The following is a 19,809-nucleotide window of genomic DNA, read 5'->3' on the forward strand; positions in this document are numbered from 1 at the left end:
GTGTGCAGTACTGCATTAAGTATTGAAAGAATAGTTATTGATTTTCCATAATGCTTCCCTTTTAGTCTTTAAGTTGCTTCAGAAGGAACATTAGTAAATGGGATGTTTCTGTAGCAACACATGCTTCCTTTTTGGTTTTGTTTTGTTTTGTTTTGTTTTGTTTGTTTTTTTAATTTTTTTAAAATTTTTTCTATTTTTTTTTCCTAGGAGCTGCAAGTAATCATTTCTTGTTTCTCCATCAGCAAAATATAACAGAGAGATCCTCTGGTTTCAGGATAGTTACTCCGTGCCCCACAACCACAGCACAGTGGAATTTACACTCTCTAGGACATGAGTGAGAGGTTGCTGTCAGGAAGACACGGGGGTTTTGGGCATATAGGTGGTGTTTTTCACTTGAGTCCTACAATTCATGTCTCTTGACTTGGATACATTGCAGACATCTTGCATTTTCCTTGTCTACAGGTGACCTTAAGAAAGTGTACTGGTGGCTGGACATGGAAATAAAATAGAAAGTACAACAGATTATAGTTTTTACCACAGTTAGAAGGGCTGAATATCGATTTAAAATCTCAAAAGAGCCAAACCCCAGAGTCTGATGAGTATCTCTTCACTCTGGGCTAGGTTTTAGTTTGCTTTTCTGTGGTATGTTTTTTGTTGGCATGAACAGTTTTCTTGGTATCTTTCCTCTGAAAGTAAGGAATCTGCTTGCCAGCAAATGCTCAGAATGAGCTGCATGTAGGTTAAAATTGATCCAGAGTGACTCATTAGAAATTCAGCCTGGGTTGAGGGGTAGTGTTTGTTTGCAAGCTCCTGGAGAAGTCACTGTCATCACCTGTGCATTTCCCCTCCTCACAGCAATATAGTTCTTGTGCTATTGCAAGTGTTCAGAGCTGAGGTCCAGGTTTTAAAAATAACAAGGGGAAAAAAAGTCCCAAGGTGAGACTTGTCCCATTACATAAGAGGCAGGCATGTTCTGGGCTGGAGGTAAAGGCTTTGGGAAGTTATTGCCATAAGCTGTGTAGGGAGGTGGGACAGGTGTTCTGTTTTGAACACAGGGGCAGAGGGGCCCTGGTTTAATGAGCCTGATTAAATGCCATAGAAATGGGCTCTTTGGGAGAGGTTGTGTTTGCTTCGACTTGAAAGACACAAAGTAAAGCAGGGCAGGCAAGTATAGAGAACAGTGATCCATTCTTCATGTTCACTCCCTGGGGGAGCACCATAAGTAATAAGATGATTTATATCTAGCAGGAAGAGTTTAGGTTCATTGTTTAAAACAATTAAAAACCCCAGAAACAACTCCCAGGGCTGGAACAACATGTGGCCTGAAGTCATAATTTCAATTGATCTGTTAGAAGTAGTCCAGTACTGTTTCAAATTGAAGTATCTTTCCTGTGTTTTAAAAAAGTAAAACTTATATGACACCTTCTTGCTTTAGCATTTTAATGATAGGAGGTCATGTCCTGGGGTGATGGGCATTCCTGCTCAGGGTCTGGATGCTCAGAAATAACACAGATAACACAGAGGTGGTGGGCAAACTTCTGTATTTGGAGAAATGTGAGGGTAAATCCAGAAATAAGCAGGTGTAGCAAACACGTAGTGACCTGTAGCATCTCTGGTAGTGTTCATCACTAATCAGGTTATTGGGGTTTCAAAATGGGAGAATAAGGGGAAAACTCAACAGTTTGTGGCATGTTTTTGGTCGTGGTTACATTTTTTGTTTGGTTTTTGTGCTTTAAAAGAGTACATGAAGTCTGTGAGGATCAGACACTGTGCCCAGAGCTCTGTTTGTTCAAATTAATTAGCACTGGTCTAATGTCAAGGCTACATGCTCCCAACCAAAGACAATTTTGGATACATTACCTGTGATAATCAGCTTCATTAGAACACTTTATCAATATAGAATGGGTTTAATTTTCTTCAAAATGTGTCTCTCCCCAATAAAGGTGTAGCAAGATTCAACCTATTACAGCACCCAGTAGCAAAGCAATTGTGCAAACATCACCCCATTTCTGTCAGAACTTATTCAAATTAAATTGTGGGAAAATGATGGGCTAAGTACAAATGTATATTTAGTGTAGTCAGCCCAGGTCCTCTGTGGCTGATGTACTCCTATCATACTATAAAGCAATCACTAATCTACTTTGCAGCAGCACTGAGTTTGCTGGAAATGTGTTTTATTAATCCAGGTAAGTTCACACAGTTTTACTCTGTGTATTGTTTGCAATTCCACGTAACCAGTGACTGCAAGTTTTGCCGATTGCATTTTGTAGCTCACCTTTGTACCATCTTAGGCAAAAAAAGGACCAGATTTGTTTAAGCTTCAAGTGTATAAATTTTAGCCTTCAAAAAGGAAATTGATTTACTGTCATGTAAATAGAGCTTAGCCATTGGGTAGACTCAGTAAGAACAACAAAAAAAACCAAACAAACCCACCACAAACAAAAATAACCAAAAGGAAACAAAGCCAAGGTACAAACAAAAACTCCAAAACACCAAACCCAAATACATAACGAGAATTTATTTCTTGTTTTGCATGTAATTGCAGAACAACACTAATTTATTGTTAGAATACAACATAGTTATTTGAAGCTATTGTTCTGAGATGGGGGAGATTGGTCTTTTTTTTTTTTTTGCTACTGAAAATGAGTGACCCACATTCTGAACTGGTGCTCTGTTCCTTTTATAGCTTGCCAGTGTGCTGGGAATTGCAGCTCGTGCTGGGGGAGCTGGCAGGCAGCGCCCTGCGCGTTGTGCTCTGAGTGTTGTTGAAGGCCCTGCGACTGCATGGGGTGGTCAAACATCACCTCAGCTGCTCCTAAGGGAGGAACTCCTTCCTCTCCCTGTTTAGACTCTTTTTTTTCCCCTTTCAAGCCATTTAATGACATCTGCCTGTTACTGGCAGCATTCCTGTTGTATTATGGGCAGGACCAGTCCCTGCCAGCCCCACCCACAGCTCTGGGCCAAGGCTGTTCCTCAAAGGCTTTGTTGAACTGTCATTGACTCTAAGGCTCTGAAGACTTTCAGTGGCAGAGATCTTGGGCAACTACTTCAGTAGTTAGTAAGGAATTGCTTTAAAATCCTATGTTTCTTTTAAAATACCGTATCAGCCATATCACTTGGTGTAAGTTTGCACACTGTTCTTCCTCCTTCCCTGTGGCCTTTCTTTGTGCCATTTTAAGGGTAACTGGGCACAGAGCTGAAGGTTAATCATCTCGAGGCATGTGCCATTCCTCCTCAGGCCAGCTGAACAACTCTGATCTCCCTTCACAGCTGAAGCTTCCTCCTCCCACTGTTGTGGTAGTTACACTCTGGCTTTCTTCAGACAGACCATGTCTTTTGAGGTAGGCAGCCTAAATATAATCTTGCACCAGGGTATGCCCAAACTGGATTTTGTTTCTCTTTGAACTTGTTTCTCAGTCTTAACAAGGATGATTTAAAATTCTCAACCTGCTTTTTGAAGAACTTGTATCTACTTTGAGCATTCTAGAACCCTCAGCAGTACATGAACTTCTCCCTCACAGTTTAGTCCCGTGGTCTATGGCCTTTGAGCCCAGCACAAGATAAACAGCATCTGTAATATCTGTACCTATCACATAATGATTTTAAAGTGATTTACTATCCCTTCATCTGCATCCTCATTCCTTCTTTGTAATGAAAAGAATTAAACGTTCTTGCTCATTCTGTTTCTCCTCCACAAACTCTGTCACAAAAAGGGTTTAGAATTCGTTAAAACAAAGGATAAAGTTCTTGCCCAACTGCAAGGTATTTGCAAACAATGCCCACAGCTGAAGGCAGCCTGATGTAATCCTTCTCCAAAAATGCTTGAAAAGCTGATGATGTAGCAAATTGTCTTTTGCAGTACATCCACCTTTAGTTCATTCCTTACAAGAAGGACCAGGCCCACTGGAGGGTTGGTTTTTATTACCTGTAGCACAGACTCATTGCTGCTGCTTTGGAGCAGTCCTTGTAAGGTAGGCTCAGTTTCAGACAATGTGAGGCACGGAACAGGAATGAGAGACAGCTTGTGCAGTATAAAGACCTTCCAAAACACAAACTTGTTGAACCATTTAAGTTGTATTCTACTTTTGAAATGTTAACATTGTGTATGTGGGTATATATATTTTGAAAATAGCGATCCTCAGTCAACCAAGACACAGAAGATAAAATACTTTTCATATAAATACATTCATGGCTTAAAAAAAATAGTCTTATAAACTGCTGACAGACTTAAGTGTATCTTTCCTACATGTATTTCACTTTTGTGATGCTAACAGGCTGACTAAAGGCTATTTAATAGCGACCAGTTTTAAAACATGGAAGAATTGGTAACATGGCTCCAGGACCAAGGAATTTTAAAAGTTGCTACTGATATGGGAAGTAGTCCCTGTTGTCAAAAAACAACTGTATGTATCTTAAAAAAAACCCAAACCAATTTGTTTAGAAAAGCTATTTCCTTGTTTCATTTTAGTGACTCTTGTAGTTCCATGCACAACTAGATACCATCACCTTTATATACCATATTTTCTTTCTCTCTTTCCCCTCAGGGTTCTTGGAAGGTGAGCTAGCAGTGTTCTGGACTAGCCAGAGAAAATTATGCATGGTGAAGTTTGAAGTTGGTCCGTCCCCAGGAGAAGGGATGGTTTACTTGAAGAGTGTAGAGCCATGATTTATTTTTGCCAAAGTCTACTTTAACTGGAAAATAAAAATACATATACATGCAGAAAAGGAAAAACTTGTCCTGAAATTGCAAGCTCGTGTGTTCAAGAGAGGCAATGTACAAAATCTTTTACTTTCTGTACAGTGACAATACCAAATAATTTTTTAACCATCATATACACAACACAAATATTATGAATAGAAATCTATAAATACTTTCAGATGGATTTGCAATATAGAGCAGTTGAGGGCCACAGCTGTACAAAATGTAAGCAACATATATAAAATGATTAAGAAAGTGCAAAGTAGAACAGTATCAAGAGCCTCCACTTTTTACAGCACTTATGGTTCAAGTGTGAAGAGCTGGCAGGGATGCAGGAGCTCAGTTACAATTCAAAAGAAGACACAGTACAGGATTCAGCACACAAAATGATGAACTATCATTAAATTCTATCTTCCTCCTTCTTCACATCTATGACTTCCAGTTAATAAGAGAACATTTTTATAATGAATTTCTGTAAAGAGTGATTTGTCCCTTTTTATAAGTTTTCAGGAAACAAAGATTCCCTGGCCACAGACTACTTTTCTGTAAATAAAACAAGACTAGACAGGGAAACTCCTGTTGGTTTCTGGTTGCCTTGTCATGCTCACCACAGTTATAAGGTGAACGGAAATACCTTCCATAAAGGAATGCAGACATTTAAAACCTGATCCTCTATGTTACATCCAGGTACTGTGCCAGTACTCACGTGTATGTGAAGGTCTAGAGAATCAGTGCCTTAAAAACACCACCACCTCTCAAAAAAACCCACCAAAACTGCTCTGAGTTTCAAATCTGTTTAGAGACCACTGCACAACAGTTTCACAGCTGTTTGCCAGTCGAGATGCAAGTTCTGCATTTGGGCACTGATTTCTCATCAGCATCCCCGGAGCAGTGCAAGTCTTTATTTTCTTTTACACTGTGTCCAGTGGAAAGCTCTGCTTGAATTAAAATGCAGTGGCAATTAAAAACCTATTTGGTGAGCTGGAAGTTGAAATAGTTAATTCAATGCTCTTGAGTGAAATTTTTTATAACTTGTTTTTAGAAAGCTTTTCAGTTCACCTTTATTTCAGTAAGTGTACTTTCTATTCTTTTGTAGGCACTGTAAATAATCAAGATATTGATGTGCAGAAGAATCCATCCATTCTCAAGCAGTGCATTATTAATGATCTCTAGCAAGTTCTTGACTACTGCTGTCTTGTTTTTAAATGGAGAAGGGTAGACATTAGATACTCCTTTTCCATCCTTGCTAAATGTCTCATTATGTAGAAGAATCATCACAATTACATTATTTTTTTCCTCTTTGAAATATAGGGCAGACTTCAGCATAAGTTAAAGAGAAGTTGTGAGCAGTCTGAATATGCTAGAGAAACAATAATAAAATTACCTGGTCATACTGCTTCACATAATGATGACTGTCTCAAAACTGGAGATGATCACACAAAACTCTATGAAGACCATCAGTGTCTAATCTGCTAAAAATTAAAAATTTGGACTCTAAGATATTCTGTTTCACTTGACAGAGATTATAGAAACAGTCATCCATTTGGTGTATTTTTTGAATGTGTGATATCTACAGTATACACAGACATCCAAAGCTGAGGCATGAGAAGGAACCACCTGCACAGCTGCCTGGTCAGCAGAGCTGTTTATTTGCCTCCATACATTCTTTCAATGTCGTTGAGGTAATGGTTTTTCAGTTCTTTCCTTTTCAGCTTAAAAGCGTCTGTTACCAGCCCGGTCTCGGGCGTCCACGGTTCAGGGCTTAACCGGACCTTGATGGGTATTTCAAACCTTTCCAATTTCACTGCAGGGACAAGAACAAAGAACAGCATGACTGTCATTACAAAGCCAAATGAAACACTCATTCATGCTCCCTAAAAATCTGGTCAGCACCCTATAGCTTGTATAATATGGTGTCCTACTTAATAAAATAACCTTACAGAAGGGCCACAGGCAAATTTCATCCTGTCCCAACACTGAGTGCTGGTTAGTGTGCAAATACTCTAATAACACTCTGTGCTTAGAGCTTGTGTTGGATGTGACAATGCAAAATCTAAAGCTTGAAACAAATGACTGAGTAGCCTGAAGCTCTGAAACTACTGCCACAATCTACACAGAAAATCTACAGTTGCACTGAAATCTACAGTTTTATCTTTGTTACAGGAATGGAGTAATAATTAGGTTAAGTCAGCCTAACTGGACATGCTTCGTATTGAAATTATAATGAAGTACTTGTACACCTTCCCAGGTTGAATGTTTCTTTCCTGTATTTTTCCTTCCTAAAATTCTGTTTAGAGTTCAAAACAAAGGGATTTCTCTGTATTTTTGTTACATTAGCCATTTATTTTCCCTTCAGCTGGAAGCAGTGGCTTGGCACATACACAGCCTCACTGCAACCAAGGCTGCTTCTCTCTCTTGCCCAGGAGGGGTGAGCAAGGGAGGAGACATGGAAATGCTTCAGGGGGAAGGGCAGGAGCAGCAGGAACAGCACAGGGAGCTGCTGCATGTGCCCAGTACTGGATGGAGTTTGCTACCAGCTCCTGCACGTTGGCTGGGAATGGGATGGGATCCACAGCCATGGACTTGTAGCTGAATTCCAGCACAGCCTCTGGGGGGCAGCAGAAGTGGGACCCAGGAGCTCCTCTCTGCCTCTCTGACTGCAGCTCCATCAGGATGTGCTGCTGCCTCTCACTCAGATGCGTGCCTGCTCATGATGAAGGTGCATCATGCTCTGCTAACAATGAGAACTACCTCTTTAAAATAGTTTTGAAAAAATGTCACATTAATTAGTTGTATCTCAATAGTAGATTACTATCTAAAAGACAGAAAGAATGTATAAGCAAAGGTTTTAAGTACACAAAGCTATATGAATAGTAATTTGCCCAATTCATGATAAGAAACCCCAGGGATTAAAGTGTTTAAATGCAAGCCTGAAACCTATGGATTGATTTACTTTTTTCAAGACAAGACTTAACAGTGCCTTTCATTCTTGTTTTCTCATTTTCCAAAGGCAGATTCTCCTCTCTGTAGTTCAAGAGAAAGTGCTTAAGTCCAGCTTTTACAGCTTCCTTGTATGAGGTGCAACTGCTTTAGAGACTTTTCTTCCCCTGTGAGTTTGTTCATTTTTTTGTCCCGTAAAGGACTGATGATACTTTTGATCGTTCAGTGCCACAGCACAGAGTAGTAGGCTTAAGCCTCTACAACCACAAGGGCCATGGTTGTTCAAAGCTGTAGGGAAAAAGCTGTATGGGGAAAAAATGCTTTAAAATCTCTTGCTTAACCAGTTTCCTTACCAGCAAATGTCTTGCAACTTTTCTTCCAAACTGACAGCTCTTTTGGACCTTATTTTAACCATACTAGACAAGCAACTTGTCTCTAGAATTTAGTTGAAAAAAACCTTCAGATATTTTAAAAAAAATACAAGCAGTATAGTAATTAATACAACCAATATTATGTAAATTCCTGGGATAATATGCAACAATTTCATGTGGTCTTTGCCTTGATCCAAGTATTAAGCTTGGCAGATACAGAGAAACTGGAAGAAGGAGGAGCAGTTAGTGAGGATAACTGAGTTTTTGCTGGATAAACCCCCATGGCCAGCAGGATGTGCTGTGGTACTTACTCTTGTTTGCTACTTCTTTAATCTCTCGCAGTATTTCTGCTTCCATTGTAGGATTGTTACAAATGTCCACCCAGCTTCCACTGATGCCTTTCTGCTCAGCCAATGCTGTCAGCTTCTTCTGGTTAGGGACCACAAAACTGATCACGTAGGACTGGTCACTACACAGGGTGGCAAGAGAAGGAAGGAAAAAAGGTCCAGTCAAGACTTTCATTTCAGGGTGTAAATTACCTGCTGTTGGACCCACAAATGCCCAGGCCTTTCTGAACTGGAGTTATTCCACCATACAGAATCCTTCTATGCATTAAGTCTTCACATCTGATGGCTTATCGAGAAGCTATTTGAAGCTGGTTTACAACATCAGGTCTGACAAGAATCTGGCTTTGCTGTCATTTCACTCATGCACATCTCGATTTAGCTCCCCAGCTAGACCTGAGGTTTAGCCAGTTCTCTGCAGTTCCCCCTCACAGAGGGAGAGAGAGGAAAGATTTGGACTATTTCCAAAACTCACTGGAAAGCTTTGGATCAGGTGCAAAGTGTCCAGATTAACTTTTCACTGGTATTCTGACAGAAAGCCAAAACACATCTAATGTAATGATACCTGTTTAGGGAAGGGATGGGATGCAACAGAAGTGTATCTGGATAGGAGGAATGCCAACAGAAAAACAGCCCATTTCTTCACCTTTGAGGGAATCTGGGAACCTGTGCTACTTCAGACATGCTGTTTGTAACTTGTGCTCTGGTGGAGGGGGTTATTAGAAGGAAACCCTGGAAAACTATAGCTGGATCAGAGCCTGTACTTCATGTTTACTCTAAACAGAGTTTCTAAATTAATACCACTCTTACCTTTTGGCATAAGCACAGATATTGTCAATCAATGGGCAGTTCTTCAGTGCTGCCTCTACTTTCCCCAGAGATACATATTCTCCTGCTTGTAGCTTTACCAAGTCCTTCTTACGATCTACAAGTCAGGGAAAGGGGAAAAAAGGAAAACCTTGTTTCATTTAAACTTTAGCATTTCCACAGACTGATTTGCTTACATACCATGTATGTATTTTGTGCTACACCAATTCTTAATAGACAAGTTTTAAAGCAGCTAGTAACTCCCCAATTTATAAAGACTCTGTAAAAGAGTGTTACAGCACTGTACTTTTTGTCAACCAGCTTGTAGGAAAGGACTCTGATTTTAAAGCTTTGTAATTAATACAAAAGTTAATCTTGTATTTATTCTTTAAAGTCCATGTGCTAAATTTAGATGATGATAATGTCACAGGAAATGGCATCACTTCCAAAATTTTACTACAGCTATGAGGACTTTTGGAAATGTGTTTTACACTGATTCTGTAAGCAGGTAACCTTAAGCAGATTAGCCCAGGCAAAGCCAACAGTTTTAGTAACACGTTTATAATTATGGTTAGTCAGTGTCTTCTAATATATTATGGTATCAAAAACGGAGGCCCACCTATGATCTGCAGACACCCATCTGGATGAAATTCCCCAATATCTCCTGTACAGAACCATCTCTGACCATTCTCATCAGTGGAAAATTCTTCTGTTGTCTTCTCTTCATTTTTAAAATATCCCATGGAGACGTTGGGTCCGCCAATTATAATTTCTCCTCTAGGATTAGGCTTGTCTTTATTAGTATAGCCCCCTGAAAACAACATAGTCCCAAGCAATTATTTTTAAGTCTAAGTATCCTTCTGCCAAGAAAATACTTTGAAACTTCAGCTTGAAGTTAAAGCACACTAACTGATGACTACTCATAAAGATAAAGAACAATTACTTCATATGCTACACCTAGCAAAGCAGATAGGCAAAGATACCAGCTAGGCAGGAGCTAAATTAATTACTCTGAAGTCAAAACAATTACTACTCTCACCTTCTTGCCAGTCTCTCAGTTTTATTTCACAACAAATAAGAGGAGCTCCAACTCTGCCAGTGCTGTAATCAGCAACTTAGAAAGAGAACAAGAAAGAAAAGATATTTTGTTATTTGAAATATGAATAGGGTCTATCTTATCTCAAGTTACTTTACTGTGGAACTACAGTTGACTTGTTTTTAAAAAAAAATTAAATATCACCAAACCTCCATACATATCTATATCCCAGCTTATTTCCACCAGTGTTTTAACTACCTTCTGTAATGGTTCCAGCTCCACATGTTTCTGTCAGTCCATAGCCTTGACCAACAGGACAGCAAAAACAGATGTTCATGAATCTTTGTGTTTGAGGTGAGAGTGGTGCTCCTCCAGAAAGCATCATACGGACATTCCCTCCCAGCAGGGCCTTTACTTTTTTAAACAACAGTCTTGAAAGAAGGCAAAAAGCATTAAAAATTATTCACTTAGCTCATTCTTAGATAAAGACACAAACCTTCCTTCCTCTCTGGAACACCTTAAAAATTAACTTATTCACAGATTTTAGTACACAGCAGGGCTAATCCAAACCTGTTGCTTCCTGTGTAACATTTGAAGAGGCAGACTTCCTGTAGCTTAACAAACATTCCAATTTTATCACTTAAAAAAAGCAATGCAATGAAAATGGACCAGTCAGCTGTTTGGAAGATTAGTCATTACCATGAAATATCTTACCCATTTCCAGTAAGAGCTTGGACTACTTCAGTTACTCATTAGGTGTTATTTGCATGTCAGATGAGAACTGATAGCTCAGAGGATCATTCTTTTCCACTGTCCTAACAGATCCCAAGGCACACTTGGCCCATGAACTCTACTTACATGTTACACAGAGGTGCATCATATCCTCTCTTGATCTGTTCCAATTTGTAGTCATAGCCTATCTTGAACAGAGTTCTCTGAATATAGTTCATCTCTTGAACTTTACTCATGACATTTTTATAAATTCTGTCCATTATTTCCTACAAAGTGTTAAAAAAAGGAAAATTACCACATGGGATAGATCAGCACGTGTAAATGAAATTCCATGTTCTAAGTACCACCCCCCTGCCCTTTATTCTCCCTTTAAAATGGATAATAAGAGTGTGAATCTTTGCATCGTGGGGTTAGGCAGTGCTTCAGTGCCGTGCTTTTACCGTGTGATCACTGAGCCAATTTACAGACCATCGTAGCTTGGAGCTATTTGCACCTGAACCTGTACTTAAACTGTGACAAACTGATTTAGAAAATTTTAAATTCAAGTTTAACTCAATCTCTTTGCTAAAAGTTGGTATATGCCCCTCAAGATGTGTCCTGCTTGTGATGCTGCACTTATCCACAGCAAGTAAGTGCAAGGGAATGAACTAAGAGAATTCATTTCACCATTTCCTTTTCGAAGAGTTCTTCAACTTTCAGAGCAACATGGCTGCAGTAGTCCTAATTATCTGACAAAAAGCCACAATTCTGTCACAGATCAGAGATTAATTTCCATTAAAATAATAAGCTTATGGTCACCCAAATACACAGAACCTAAAATACTGTTCAGACTGGTGAAGTATTTAACAGAAGTTTAAAGATAGGCTCCTTCAAGTTTGTTTTGGAGCACAATGCTTTGAAGTATTTATGTGCTTTCTCTCCATGAAATAAATTTAAATGGGTATTTTCCAAAAGGTTGGAGCTCTCAGACATATTAATTATCAGTCTGTTAATTATTAAGAAGATGACCAAGCCTCTATATGTGCTTATGATTTTATAAAACAAAAGAATGCAAGTGACTAAACTGATTTTAGAATTCTTAGCTATTCTAAGATTGTGCAGAACAACCAAATCCAACCAAAACTTACTGTTCCTAAATTAGATTACATCTTCCTACTCACTCCCTACCACCATGTGGAACCAGCTGGTGCTACCAGTTCTATGAGCCACAGATGTGACAGGATCCTAGAGCAGCACCTGTGATGGCAGCACATGTGGGGAGGGCCTTGGCATCAGAAAGACACAAACATTTGTGGAGTGTTTGGATAGCACCACAGCCTTGTGGAGTGCAGGAGCCTGGTCACTCACAGGGCAGTGTAAGCTGCAGAAGCAAGAGGAGTTACAGTCTCCTGAACACTCTTTCCTCTGAGAGGAGGCTAAGCCTGGCCTGCTAACCCTGAGAACAGCAAGAGAGACTCAGCCTCAGTGTTACCTTGACTTGCTAAGTCTGTGACTGAGCCAAATGCCCATACCCTTAAGACCCAAGACCCATATCCCTCTTGGCCAAAGCCACCCTGCTTTGTCCCTGTGCACAAAGGAGTTTCCAGACTGTGACTGTGTCCTATTGCTGTGTCAGTAGCCCAGTAAAACACCACTTGTAACTACTGAAGCATTTATAGGTTTGGATCAAAAAGGATCTTGGCTTTGGTACAGGCAGACTCTTGTGCTCATCTGCAGCATCAGTACTCAGTTTAATCAATAGCTGGACTGTCTGTATTTGCTCCTTTCCTATTAGTGACAGTTAACTTACATGTGAAGAGAAAAATCTGTTAATAAATACATTTTTCTAACATGAAAAAGACAAAACATTTTTTTGCTGGACATATCTGCTTCTGCATACTTACAGGCACAGCTGCCATCAATGTAGGCTTAAGTACAGTACAGTCTCCTTTGCTTCCCTTCTTAATTTTACTTGACTGGAATATGGAAAAAACGTCAAGTTATGAAACTGAAAACCAAACAGCTCTTGAAAACTAAAGGACTAACAAAAGAAGGAGATATATTAGCATGTAACTTGTTCAAGTATCTTCCCCTGTTCCTGTGTCATTTTCCCCCCGTTGTTATGGAAAGGGTAACAATTAGCAACTATTTCAACCAAAATACTCAATCTTTTACAAGTTCACTTTGTTTATCTTTCTCTTACTTCCTCCCTCTAGTACTTGCTTTCTCCTTCATCTTCCTCTGGGAACTTGTTTTGCTTGATGCAAATCTCTCTACCAGCAAAACATGCAGACATATCTATTATGGCTTAATTTGCTCTTATTTATCTGAATTGTTACATGGAAAAAGGCAAAGGACTAAACAGAAGATCTGCAATAACTGGATAAAGAACTGATAAAGTGAGATCAAAACTTAAAACCACTTTAAACAGTTCAGCGGATCTATTAAGAACTGCTCTTACCCTATTATCCAGGGGATAACACTATAGGCATTTATTAGGATTGCTTTTAGATTTCCTAAGTATCATAAAAGCAAAGGTTTTAATACAATTTATACGGTACAACCCACTGCTGCTATTCACCAGTAATGTTAATTTGCATCATTTTCTGAAAAAAATTTACATTTCTGAAGTGTGCCATATACATCAGCATTTCTTTACTGAAGGAGGAAGCTGAGCAATGAGAGCACAGGCTGCAAAACCTGAAGTTTGCTCCCCACCTTGCTCTGCCAGCCCTCACCTGATCTGAGAGAGTGAGAGGAGAGGAGTAACCGATCCTGCAGCCGTAAGTGATGCAGGAAACTTCTGCTGTCAGTTCTAACACATGGGCCAGAGGTAAATAACCAATGTAAGTGTCCTTGGGTCTGGGAAAAAATAATTTATTAACCATGAGTCACAGATGGACTGAAAATACCATTTAATCATTTTATTGTGTACTTAGTTATTACTTTTTGATTACAAGTGAGCTTACTCTCCTACACACAAGACAGGGGTGATTTCAACCACAGTACATAAACAAAATGGGGAAAATCTGACCTTACTGATATCAGTATGAATTACAGGATTTGCCTTGTTTTCTTGGAAATTCAGATTCCTTAGTCCTTTACTGCTATTTCTATAGCAGTATATACTATATTATATACTGCTGTATCTCTTTGTGGGAGGTTTCATTCCAGTTATGAAACCAAGGATGAAATCACTACACTTTGAAATAATGATCAATGATTTACAAAGCCCTGTCAGTCATCTTCTTCTAGGATACATTACTAGAAAGAGAGCAGATCACTGAAGTACTGATGCTTGTTTCAGGAAGTAATTGCTCAGAGATTTCTCAGCAAGAACCTCAGAGCTGTCACTGAACAGCAGCTTTCAGCACCCAGCCAGAACTGGGTTTATATCCTCTCACAAGAGGAGTCTGGCAACAGGGTTTATTTCAGCTACTGAACCCTTTGTGAATGCAGGGACAAATACACTTACATGAAAAATTTCCTCAAAACATTAACATGAGGGAATTTGCAGTTGGTTTTACTGTTGTCAACACAATTTATTACTTTTCTGCTCCTTCAGTGAATTGTACTTGAGCAGATTCTGCAGCATGTGCACCCAAAAGTGATGTCTCCGGGTCATTTAAGTGCTAGGCTCAGACATCTGTGCTTCCTAAACTGATTCTAGCTGCCTGAAAATGTCTAAAAACATTTCCCAAGAGGAATCTCTTATCTAGTGGTATCCTCTGATACCACTCAAAAGTGCAAAAATCTATCACAGACCTGGAGCTAATAATAATAAAAAAAGCAACAGCATGTGAGAAAAGAGCTAGAAGGGCCTATTTTTCAAACAGGGTAAGTTCACACAGACAAGACATATTTCTTATAAATTAAAGAGTAGTGGCCTCACAGTAACATGAAGAAACTTATAACACAATGCCAGCAGCAGACTCTATAAATGTGCACACTTTTGGAGGTTGTTTTAGCTCTCTGTATGAGACAACAAAGTGTTTCTTACCCCAGTCCAGGTATTCTCTCACACTGTCCTGTCATTCCAGCTATTAAGTTTTTATGCATCATCATCACTCCTTTGGGTCTCCCAGTAGAGCCACTGGTGTACATTACTAAAGCCAAGTCTGTAGGAACAGGTCTGCTTGGCAGAATGCTTGCTACAAAATTCAGGAGAAAAACTGTTATTTATTCTTATCTTCTGTAATTCATCAGTGTGAAAATATCTGCAATCAGTGTGAAACAGGTGCTTCATGGAAGGCCAGCACAGTGAGCTGCTGCATGGTCAGTGCTGGAGACAGTTTTAAGAGGAAGAGAGGGAAGGCCAATTTTGAAAGGAATTATGAGTATTTGAGCATCTACACAATCTGGGTGACACTTTTGTCATTGTGGTTTATAGCTGACTGAAGGAGCCTTCTGAAGACCAAATAAAACTGTCAAAGGCAGCAAAGGGGAGAAATACAGTACTGATGATAAACAGCAAATTGAGTAAAAAACACCAAAAAACCAACACCCCAAAAAGCTGCAAGTCAGCTTTTCTGTCCATCAGTCTTTCAAAGCCAGGGTTGTAGAGGTAAGATTCCTTTTTTTAACTCCTCCCCCCTCTTTTTTTTTTATTTTTAAATAAACCTTCCTAAGGCAAGCTGCAGGTTTAGTACAAAAGCCGTAAGCTTAGAACACTTGACTTCTGATTTTTGTTTTAATCCTCTTTATTCTTAGGATGAAAATCATCAGTTTTCGTGGCTTCCACAGTGTCTGCAAAGTAAGCAGGTTTTTTAGGGACAAAGCCCAAGAAAAAACACCCATCAGGGTCACTGCTGGTCTGTGTCAGCACCTCAGGCTGATCAGATAAGCAGCTGTGATAGATGTGTGTTTCCCAAAGCTCCTTTCCCAGTTTATCTCCTTCTTTATTCCAGAGAGAGGAGATGTGACTAATTACAGACTGCTGATGTAAGGAGAACCGATCATCAGGGTTGGGTTTTCCTTCCTTAAAGCAGATGTTTACAGTCACTTCTGGTTGCCCAGTGGAGCAAGGAATGTAACTGTTATTCCTCTAGCCTTAAGTGCTTTTTAGTTACAGCTAGGTTAAGATAATGAGCATTTTCAAGAAGAAAAAAAATAAGCTTTAAGTGCTTTCTCCTCTTCTTAGAAAAAATAGTGACAATAAGATGAATTAAACGTAAGAGTAGCAGAAAATGAAACATTACACCAGCTTCTATTTCATTTCCTAAAAAAGATGGAGTATTAAATTATTCTGGTTATGGTTTAGGTTATGGTTTAGAAGTTAAAAACAAGGTTTTATCCTGACATACATGACACATGAACAAAAGATATAAACCAATTTTTTTGTTTATTTAAAGGGAGCTAGAAGATGAACTGTCAACCTGCCACTGCCTTTGCTGGCAACCTGCATGGGTGGGGGGTTTTCTGCTACACATCCCTCTTAACCCAGGTCTGATTTCACTGCTAACACTGCTTTATTAGTCCTCTGTGAAGTGATTCACTTACAGTTTTCTGGTTTGGCTCCCAGCTCTTCTACTGTCTGCATACTATGAATCTCCATGTTTTCAGGGTATTCTGATTTATTAACCGTCTTCTTGTCCACATAAATTATATGTTTCAGACTGGAGACTTGTGGCAGTGCAGTCTACAGAAGAGAAGTGAAATTTTTAGCAGAGTACTGACTGAACTGTAGGGTTGCTTATAGCAGGTGAAGCTGATACTGAATTACCTTAAGTTTGCTCTCAAGGAGTTCCACACTCGTGACCAGATATGCTGCTCCACACTCATTGAGACCATAGGTCACTGCCTCTTCCCCCAGGGTGGCGTACAGAGTGACAACTGTCACAGGGAGGGGAGAGGACACAAAAGAAGGGTTAAAGTAATATTAAATGCAAAAGCTCTTTTTTTAGCTTACTGGAAAGCACTCAATTGAAAAATTTCCAATTTGGAAATAAAACAGCTTTTAATTTTTCCACATCAGAAATTTTATGGCACAAGACACCTCTGGAACAAGGAGGACAGCTGGACAGGAAGCATATCTTTACTAAGAGCATGGTCAAACACTGGAATAGGGTTCCTAGAGAGGTGGTTGATGCCACGAGACTGTCACTGTTTAGGAGGCCTTTGAACAATGCTCTAAATAACAGGCTGTAACCTTTAGTCAGCCCTGAAGTGGACAGGCAGTTGGAAGGAACCTACAGTGGTCATCTAAGTCCTCCTGAAATAATCTGTTCTGTTCTATAGCAGGAAAGAAATGATCAGAACAAAGAGATGCACCAAAACCCAACAATAATGCACAAAGCAATTCCAGAGTAAGCAACTGAGAGCAGGTGTCTGCTCCTGAACTCTCTGCAACCACAACTCAGGCAGAGAGGTGACACTCAGACATTGCAGGGCACCAGCTTACAGCTCGGCATGGCTACAGGCAGCTCTTTCCACACTGTCAGCTACTTTCCTTGCTCCCAGGAAATTAGTGATGGGGGCAAGGCAGAGAATCAGGCTAAGGAATCAGACTGTTTTTCATGCTGCTAGATTATTTTTAACCCAGAATGGCTACAGGAATGCCATTAAGTGCCTCCCAGGCACAAGGGAGTTCACCTCTCCCCATCATCTCTTTACTGAAAAAACCCTTCCTTTAGTATCATTTCCTATCTCAAACTGTAACCTCCAAAGACCATTAAAGGAATTTAATAGTGCTGTGAAAGAGGGTTCATGCAGAAGAGGCAAAATGAGTAATGTCATACAACTATTTCTTATTGCCTTTCAAAGTACAGGGATTCAGACCAAATTAACCATCCTCTCCTACTTCAGTAGCAAGATCATCTCTTCCACTACTGCCCCTGAACACTCTGCTGGATGAGCTACTCCTTGTACAGGCAGCTCCTGCTGGTGCTGGGAGAAAAACAAGACAGCCCAGTGCAAGCAGAAACACAAGACAGCAAAAAAAATGGGCTGTGGGTCACAATGTGTTGTGTGCAAAATGGGCACTGGAGTGCTCAGTAACCTCTGCAGCTCACCAAGGAGTCTGCATGAAATCCCATTAGAGATTTCTGACAGCTTGAATTAAAAGAAAGAAAAACCATACATAATTGTAATGAACTTGAGCAGCTTACAAATGTCACCAAAACAGACTACCCACAGATGATCTCATGATTTTGTTTACCATTCTTCTCATAACCATTTCATCTTTTGGATGTATAAGTCAGGATACAGTCAGAAAATACTATAAAAACATCCCACATTTTGGGGGGAGAAATGCAGCTACTGACATCTTCAGAGTATTTAAAATGACCTGAATAGTAAGTGTACTATTCTGTCATTTTAACATCTAGAACATTACTACTATAAAATCGTAAAAACAGTTTCATAAATATGAGCAAGTTAATTTTAGGGATCTCCACAATGCCTAGAACAGATTGAAAACTTCTAAGAATCAGACAATCAGCAGAGAAAGTTTATGAAATTCTTACACCCCCAATGACAAGACTGGCAGAGTCAAATACTTAACAGCCAAATCTGTGCTGAGGAATGGTTCCAAAATACACTAGAAGTAACGAAGTTGAGTACTCACGAGGGAAGTTGTACTTAAAGCAGGTTAGAGCTACAATCATCCATTCAGCTCGGGTCTCACAGAATATGACAACGGTACTTTTCGGGGTTAGTCCCAGGGCAGTCAGTCCATTCCCCAAGCGAGTAATTTTCTCATTTACTTCTTCATAGGATAACCATCTGTAAGTTCCTAAAATTAACTGGAGAGGAAAAACAATGAATTTTCATGACAAGAAGCTTCTGGTACAGCTCTACTGTGTGATGTGAGTTGGTGCATAACAGCATAAGCATGCACACTGCCATTCATTAAAAAATTGCTTTCATTTTTTGAAGTAGAATAAATAGAGCATCCTGTATATTCTGTTGCTCCTGAACTACCGTAAAATGAATGGTTTATTGGATGACTACTGAGGAAGAGCTCTAAAGGGACATGCATTGTTGAGGTAAGATACAAAGCAGCTCAAAACCAAGTATTAAGAGTTAAACAAAAAACTGTAAGTTTTACCTTTTTGAATACTTTTCCATTTGGCTGCATTTCATTTTCTTCACTCAGTATTTCCCTAGTTCCAAGACAATCCTTCTTCCCAAACTTTGCTAAAGCATGGTCAAAGAGCTTGTCCAGCGTGTCAGCTCCAGGGATGTTTATGTTTGCAAGAGAGTCCAGGTGAGTGACAGAGCGGTAGGGGCTCCCAGGCTTGTCCGAGATGGGTTTAGCTTTTAACCGCTTTGCCATAGCCTTTTTCTTCTTGGCATTGGTAAGAAAATACCAGGGAATAAATACCAGCACACTGTACAACCAGATCAACAAGTACACAGGCAGCAAGAGAATGGCACACACTTCTAGCCTAAGTTTCATTGTGGGTATTTAAAAAAGAACCTCTCTCATGGAGTTCTGAAGCAGCAAGAGCAAAGCAGCAGCACAGAGTGGTATAGGGAGAAGCAACAGTAGGTGAAGCTTAGGTAGTGCTGATTCAGAGCAGCTGCAAAATTTTAGTAACCTTTGAGAGCCAACAGTGGACACCTGCGGGCGAAGACCAGTGCCAAGCAGAGAGCAGGAAAAAAAAAAAAGAAAAAATAATTAGATTAGTAATATTACAGTCAGTGCATTAGTTTTAGTCTTTCTAAGAGCTCACTTCAAAAGCATCACTGCACAATAGAGCAGTGAACTGCTCTGGGGATGAAAGAGGATGAATCTTTTCCGTACTTGTTTCTTGCATCCACAAATATTTACTTTTCACAGACTTTTCCCTGCTATCTCTGTTTGGATAGTTCAGGGCTGTTGAGATGAAGTCTGTCCTTCACAACATAATATTGTGTTTAAGCTACTTGAGTAATGATACAATTGTGTAATTATGGGAA

At 39.6% G+C, this 19,809-nt stretch overlaps 1 protein-coding gene across 6 annotated transcripts in view; it reads right to left on the reverse strand.

The window, feature by feature from the left end:
* Nucleotides 1-2,503: 2,503 nt before the first annotated feature.
* The window catches only part of ACSL4 (acyl-CoA synthetase long chain family member 4), a 50,080-nt gene continuing 32,774 nt past the window's right edge, over nt 2,504-19,809 (reverse strand). For 2 of the 6 annotated variants that reach the window (XM_069015386.1, XM_069015385.1), the window contains 14 exons: nt 18,956-19,471; nt 18,473-18,650; nt 16,631-16,740; nt 16,408-16,546; nt 14,909-15,059; nt 13,647-13,770; nt 12,813-12,884; nt 11,056-11,195; nt 10,456-10,628; nt 10,201-10,275; nt 9,781-9,972; nt 9,165-9,279; nt 8,322-8,479; nt 2,504-6,503 (listed from right to left, as the gene is read on the reverse strand). In XM_069015386.1, the coding sequence (XP_068871487.1) occupies nt 6,346-6,503; nt 8,322-8,479; nt 9,165-9,279; nt 9,781-9,972; nt 10,201-10,275; nt 10,456-10,628; nt 11,056-11,195; nt 12,813-12,884; nt 13,647-13,770; nt 14,909-15,059; nt 16,408-16,546; nt 16,631-16,740; nt 18,473-18,650; nt 18,956-19,306 (2,136 nt within the window). In that variant the 5' untranslated portion in view covers nt 19,307-19,471 and the 3' untranslated portion in view covers nt 2,504-6,345. The remainder of the gene's footprint in view (nt 6,504-8,321; nt 8,480-9,164; nt 9,280-9,780; nt 9,973-10,200; nt 10,276-10,455; nt 10,629-11,055; nt 11,196-12,812; nt 12,885-13,646; nt 13,771-14,908; nt 15,060-16,407; nt 16,547-16,630; nt 16,741-18,472; nt 18,651-18,955; nt 19,472-19,809) is intronic. The other 4 variants (XM_069015390.1, XM_069015389.1, XM_069015388.1 and 1 more) reach the window with 4 other exon arrangements.

The sequence above is a fragment of the Aphelocoma coerulescens genome, chromosome 4A, assembly GCF_041296385.1.
Source record: "Aphelocoma coerulescens isolate FSJ_1873_10779 chromosome 4A, UR_Acoe_1.0, whole genome shotgun sequence".
Taxonomy (NCBI): domain Eukaryota; kingdom Metazoa; phylum Chordata; class Aves; order Passeriformes; family Corvidae; genus Aphelocoma; species Aphelocoma coerulescens.